Source organism: Phaethon lepturus, unplaced genomic scaffold (assembly GCF_000687285.1).
Source record: "Phaethon lepturus isolate BGI_N335 unplaced genomic scaffold, ASM68728v1 scaffold47874, whole genome shotgun sequence".
NCBI classification, from domain to species: Eukaryota; Metazoa; Chordata; class Aves; order Phaethontiformes; family Phaethontidae; genus Phaethon; species Phaethon lepturus.
This window is the reverse complement of record NW_010535097.1, coordinates 75,106-81,499: the sequence shown is the minus strand read 5'-3', so window position 1 is coordinate 81,499 and position 6,394 is coordinate 75,106. Positions and strand designations below refer to the sequence as shown.

At 48.0% G+C, this 6,394-nt stretch overlaps 1 protein-coding gene across 1 annotated transcript in view; it reads left to right on the top strand.

The window, feature by feature from the left end:
* The window catches only part of LOC104619711 (paired box protein Pax-2-A-like), a gene marked incomplete at its 5' end in the record, with an annotated part of 50,237 nt that overhangs the window by 18,626 nt on the left and 25,217 nt on the right, over positions 1 to 6,394 (top strand). Inside the window, one exon of the mRNA XM_010285692.1 lies at positions 5,222 to 5,397. Coding sequence (XP_010283994.1) covers positions 5,222 to 5,397 — 176 coding nt within the window. The remainder of the gene's footprint in view (positions 1 to 5,221; positions 5,398 to 6,394) is intronic.

Genomic DNA, 6,394 nt, shown 5'->3' with positions numbered 1-6,394 from the left:
AAGAGCAGTCTTATCACGAAGGGTGACTTGGGGAAAGGCAGCACATGTAGCTGCAAGCGCCCGGAGAGCAGGACGGGGCTGCTCTGGGTTAAGCACCCCAGCAGGGGGAGGCAGGAGAGGACAGGGTTGCCTCGCTGGCGCAGAGGCATGGCATTTCAGGAGTCGGCTCAGCACCACTGCGTTAGACAGATGCGTTTCCCTTGGAGGCTTTGACAATTAGATGGGTTCTGCTGTGTCACCTGGCTGGCAGTTCTCATGCCAGTCATATTCACTTTTATTATGACTGTGGTTTTTATTGGTAGTGCTGCAAGGCCCCAGCTGAGATTGGGGCCCCATGAGGCAGCAGGCAGACACATCATGGGGGCAGTAGTAGCCCCTGCCCCAAAAAAGAACAACATCTCCATGTTTGTTTGCCAGCTGCACAGCTTCTCATGACCCTCCTACATGTTTCTGTGCCACAAATCTCTTCCTATGTCAGCAATACTTCTGAATTATTTGTTGGGATGGCCCCATCCCACCCTGAGCAAGGGTGCTTTCTGTCACCTGTAGCCAGGAAAGTAACTATGTTATGCTGCTTTGTGCTACTTGTACATGATGGTATCTTTGTGGCTTCCAGTCTCTTTGTTCTGGACCTATTTAACGGGCGTATTCCCCATATCAGATGTAGTTAAGGTTGTTCCTGTGTCCTCTGGCACAGCATTTCCTTGTTATCTGTCAGGATACTTCTGTCATACCATGGAGCATTTCTGTGTCTTGTGTCGAAGGTTTACGCCGAACATTGGCTGTGTAGCTCCCTTGGCAGCCCCTTGGGAGCAGAGATGTTTCCTGTTGCATGTGCAAAGCCAGTCCTGATCATGCTGACAGCAACTGTGTGCTGATTTAAGAGGGAGGTGCCCCTGTGTCACAGTATCACAATTTCTCTCACCAGTAGAAAGGGAACTGAGAAAGGTGATGATGCTTCCTGATGGTCCAGCTAGTGCAGTTACCTAGGTGGCATCCCCAGACTCATCCCGCAGCTGAATCCTTGCTTCACCGCAGCACCCCTTCCAAGAGCTGCTTTCCTGGCAACCCCCCATCCCTTAAGCTTTTACTCCTACCACTGTTCTTCATCAGTTGAAGTGAGTGTTGCCCACCACAGTGCCATTCCTCATGGGATCTGCTAGTTTTTCCCAACTCAAATTTTCTCCACGAACTTTCCATTTGCTTTCACCCGCAGCCCTTTGATGGACCCCACCTCTTCCCCAGAGTCCTCTCTGCTCCTTACTGCCATGTTTGCTCATACCCACACAACTGTCAGCTCCCATACTTTGTGTATTACAGTAGTTGAGGCTTCTCTTGATAGTCCGGCTCACAGTGTCATATGCTTACATGAGAATTGCAACTTTGATGTAAAACCAGAGATAAGTGTCTGTCCTTTGCAGTTTCAGGGAAAAAATGAAAAAGCATCCTTTATAGGTTTTGACACCAGAAAACAAACACAGGGGATTTACAATCCTTTGGTTTTGAAGAAAATATAATGATCTGTGACTGTGAATGTCTCAGTGTTAGCAACACAAGACATATAAATCTGTCTTTCCGGATCATCTCTGTGAAACTTTCTCCGCTTCATAAGTAAAATCCATATGCACAGCACATATTATTGCTCTGTGAAGTTTGGGATTTGTGTGCCCTACCATTAAGTCCAATACTACTGCAAGCTGTTTAGACAAGGTCCACCTCGAGGTACCCTACAGGCCTCTGTCAACAAGTTCCTTTTCTTTTGTAGATTTTAAAGCCTAGGCCATGGCAGATTGCCTTCCCCACCATCCAGAACTGCCACCTAAACTAAAGCATTGTCTTTCTCCTTAAAGCTTTTCCACCTCTCCCTATCTATTTGCTAGCTTTGATTATTCTGATTTCTTCTCTAACCCTGTTCCTTCCCTTCCTCCTCCCTTCATCCTTTTCTATCATTTCCCACTGACTATACAGGTCCTTTCTTATCAGCTGGTCCTGAGTTTCCCAAATACACATACGCACTTACGTGTGTGCACACACATACACTGACACAAATAAATAAATAAATAAAAAGGTCAGTGAGCAGAGCAGCAATAACCCCTAAAACAGTACTATCAGAGGGACATGATTGATCAATTGAATTCCATAGCGGCTGAAAAATGTGGGATTAAGTAGTGTATTATACGCACAATGAGTTGAGGCATGATGTTCATTTCAAGTTCATTTCGCCAGCCCTCTGCCACCAGATCAGGCAATCAATAGGGGCAGCAGATATCATATATCACCTCTCTCTGTGCTAGGGAGAGAGCACCATAATCTCTCGCAAATTTAGAGTGACAGATTTGTCAAGATCTGAAGGGCCCCTGAATAAATGAAGGAAAAGAGACTCCTACAGTGACTTGGGAAAGCTGTGGTTTCAGCTTCTTCACACAAAGGCATGGCCTGTGCACACAGAGGAGCCACGCATGCACAGGGCTCTGCAGGCTGAGAGGAACTGCAAGTACATGTGCGTGTGTGCGCTAACCTGTGTAACCACCCCGGGCAACTCACTAAGGGTAAAATCCAGTTTAACAACAATCAATGGAAGTTTTACCGTATACGTGAACACCCGTCCACTCACACCAAACACCACGCACAGTGTAGGGCTGCCATCCTTGAAAATCAAATATAGCCTAAACCAGCTGCTGCAGACAAATGTTGCTCAGGCACGTATGGTGATGCAGAATCTAAAGAATACCAGAATAATGATCTACTGCAAAAATACCCATGTGTATTAGCATCATGATGTGCACAGTCATGCACACTGACTGACACGTGTGGAAAAATGCTCAAAGGCAAACAGCTTTACAGGCTGCAGACAGGTTGAGGCAAGCACTGATACAGAAACACACACTTTTTTTTTCTGAGTCCGGACCCAGGAGTTCTGTGCCAGCTTTCTGCAGGGAGGACCCCAGAGAAGTGGCTACTGGAATTGGGAGCATGAGCCTTGAGCTACCCTGGTCCTCCTGAGAGCCACCCCCTGCAGTAACAGCCCAGTCCATCTAAAACACAAAGACTGCACTGACACACACAGTGTGCAGTCCACCAGGCCTAGTCTTTGCTTTGTTTTCTATTAGTCAAATCTGTCATGAACTCCAGCTTTCAGGAACTTGAGAATTTTCCCTTGTGAGAATAAGCCTGAGGAGAGGAGAAAATGCCAGGGATCAGTGCCAGTAAACAGCCCTGCTCTGGCTAGGGGTGGAAAAGAAAGAGAGAGAAGGGGCTGCTCGAGGGAAGGCTGCTGGCTGGGACAAATCAATATGTAATATTTTCTATGGTCTTGTGAGTGGTACTGTACTACGTTACTGTATATAATGTACTATTGATTATATCATATCGTATAATCACCTATAAACGGATATATCTCATAGCCAGAAGGCAGCAGGCTCAGTTATAACTCTGGGCCACCAGTTGGGCATTAACTGTTCCAGGAACATACCAATCCTGGCACCGTCCATGAGCTAAAAGGTGAAGCGGCAGAGTGGCCGTTGCACAGTGAATGCCACTCCAGGCTTCTGGGAGCATTGTCTGCCCATGAGGACACTCACAGTTGCATGGAGGAGGGAAAAGGTCTATACAGATCCCTTTCTTGACAGACAGCAAGTTTCTGAGATTCACAGACTGGAAGCCACCAAGAAAGGCTGAAGTTGCAGGAATGTAATCACAGTGTAAGAGGGAAAACCTGATCTTAGGTTAGACAGGATGATAAGACAGTCAGACTTGTGTCTGATGAAGCGCAGTAGGTAGAGATTCAGCATGGAGGTATGGAGGTATATCAGCATGGATGAGAGAGGGGATTATAACCACTCTCACCAAAGTTAGGCTGAGAAGTGACAGCAGAAAGATACTCAGCACAGTTGGAGAAGATTATAATGAGCAGGCTTGCCTCAGATGAGATGAGGGATTATGACAAAGGAAGATTCACTTCAGCTGGGACAGGAGGTTATAACAGACAGACTCACCTTGGATGTGACAGATGCTAATAGCAGGAGACTCACTCACCTCAGATAAAAAGGGGTTATAACCGAGATAAATGCACCTCATTTGAGTTGGGGGATAACAGGGTGAAAAAAAACCCCAACAAACAGGTGGGTGATAAGATGGTTTATCACAGGGAAAGATTGACTTTGGATGGGTCAGGGCATTTATAATGGACTCACCTCTGAGGGGATGAGTGGGCTGTAAGAGGCATGGGATGGCACAACAGAAATAGAGATACCTGGAATCTGGCATGGCAGGAGGCACTGCAGTGAGATTGGACTGTGTCAGAGGGCTGTTGCAGGGACAGCGATGCACTTCTGGCAATGCTTCTACCAGAACAAGGCTTTTTTCCTAGTAAGAAGAAAGGAATACTGGGAAGGCTGATTCCCACTGAGTAGGACTTGGTTTTGTAATACAATAATTCATTCTGGATAGGAAGGGGGACCAACACAGACAAAGATTCATCTCCTTTTGGAGGGACTTCTATAACAGAGATTTGGGTCGTGATAAGTCACAAGCTACATGTAGGAGAATGGGACCACAATCATAACAGAAACCAAAGTATGTTGGATGGGACAGACACTCCACAGGGAGAGACTTGTCTCTGGTGAAACATGGAGTCAGAAACTGGATCCTTCCTGTGCTCTGAGAGGGATGGAAGACTTACCTGGGGCATGACAGGACAAGGTCAGATGAGAAGGAAATTATAACAGAGATAAAGCTGCTATTGGGACTGGGGAGCTATAGCAGCGACTGACTCTCTTCCAAGCTGTGAGAGCCCTTTTGCCATTCCAGGTCCATCCTCAGCACTCTGGTTTCTCTGTTAGCTGCCTCTCCAGTAGCTTTCTAGCGATGCTAATCGCTGTGCTTTGCTCCCATTTTATGCTCAGCAATGGAGATTTGGCAATTTTTAACACTGAAAATCAGCGGAACCGAAACTCATCTCTGAGCTGAGCACCATTCTCCACAGCCTCGCTCACCCTGGGCAGGAGTCCCATGGAGCCTGCGGGAGCAGCCTGGCTGCTCCAGCAGGCAGGAGGGGGCTTCCCTCGGGTCCCCGCAGCCTCCCCTTCCCACAGGAGTGGCACAGCTCCCTGGGTGGAGGCAGAGGACCCTGCTCCTTCCCACCCTGTCCTTGTCCCGCATCCCTTGCTGATCTCAGCCAGGGTGGTGCTAACTCCCTCTTTTCTCTGTCTGTGCCCTGCAGATGTATCCGAGGGCTCAGTTCCCAACGGAGATTCCCAGAGCAGCGTGGACAGTTTGCGGAAGCACCTTCGTGGCGACACTTTCACCCAGCAGCAGCTGGAAGCTTTAGATCGAGTTTTTGAGCGTCCTTCTTACCCTGACGTCTTTCAAACATCAGAGCACATCAAATCTGAGCAGGTGAGGGCCCAGTCTGGTAATGGGGACCCACAGGCACCCATAGGATGATGGCAGGGAGATTCCTTCACTGAAATCACACTCTCCCTCTTCACCCCTTGTTCTCACACTGCCCTGTTATTGCACATATGTCACACTTGAATTTTATATCACTTTCTAGTTATAAATATATCACTGTGCTGATGCACGTGTATACACGAGCTCTACCTCCTCTTGTGAACTTGCCGTATACACACACACTGTGCTCTCCCTAAATCCCCATGTCTGCCTTTCCCTCCGCACACACACCTGCAGGTATGTGGTCATGTTCTTGCCATGAACATGCAGGCACTGCCATGCACGTTCACTGGCACACTGCACTGCATGGGAACTCCGGCACTCTCAGATCATGCCGATGACCAGTGAGCCACAGGGTCAGGCTTTAACGGAGCATTTTCCTTCATGGCCCAAAGCTGAGACTTGACTCACATCTCCAACCTAGTTTTCCGCACTTCTGCAGCTCTACCCCCCTTTCCCTTCCTCCCCCGCTCCCCCGGCCTTTTATCCCAAAAGCTGTTTGTCTTAATAAAATTTTAAACCGCCCCAAGCCATAAACCAACAAAGGAAGAGAAGGAGAGGCTGGCTGTGGACTCCCTTCATCCCAGAGTCCCTGGGTTTATTACAATGAATAACCTTTATTTACTTTCATTAGACTATTAAGCACCAGCACAGTCATTTTTCCCCCTGAAACTCTGAGCAGGGCCCATAAAGCAAATCCGAAGCCTAATTGAGTTCATTTTAATTTCTCTCCGATCACAGCGAATTACTCTGGTGATAAATCAGGGGGCAGGCTCACCCCCAGTAGAAGGCCTAATTTGCAGCTAATTACAAAACTGATTTCTACAGGAAGATCAATACGAGAAGGAATTGGAAATGACTAGGCAGTCCTAGCCAAGCAGGGTCCGGGGCGGGGAGGGGGCAGCGTGTGGGGAGACCACTGGAGGAGGGGGGAATGCGGGGA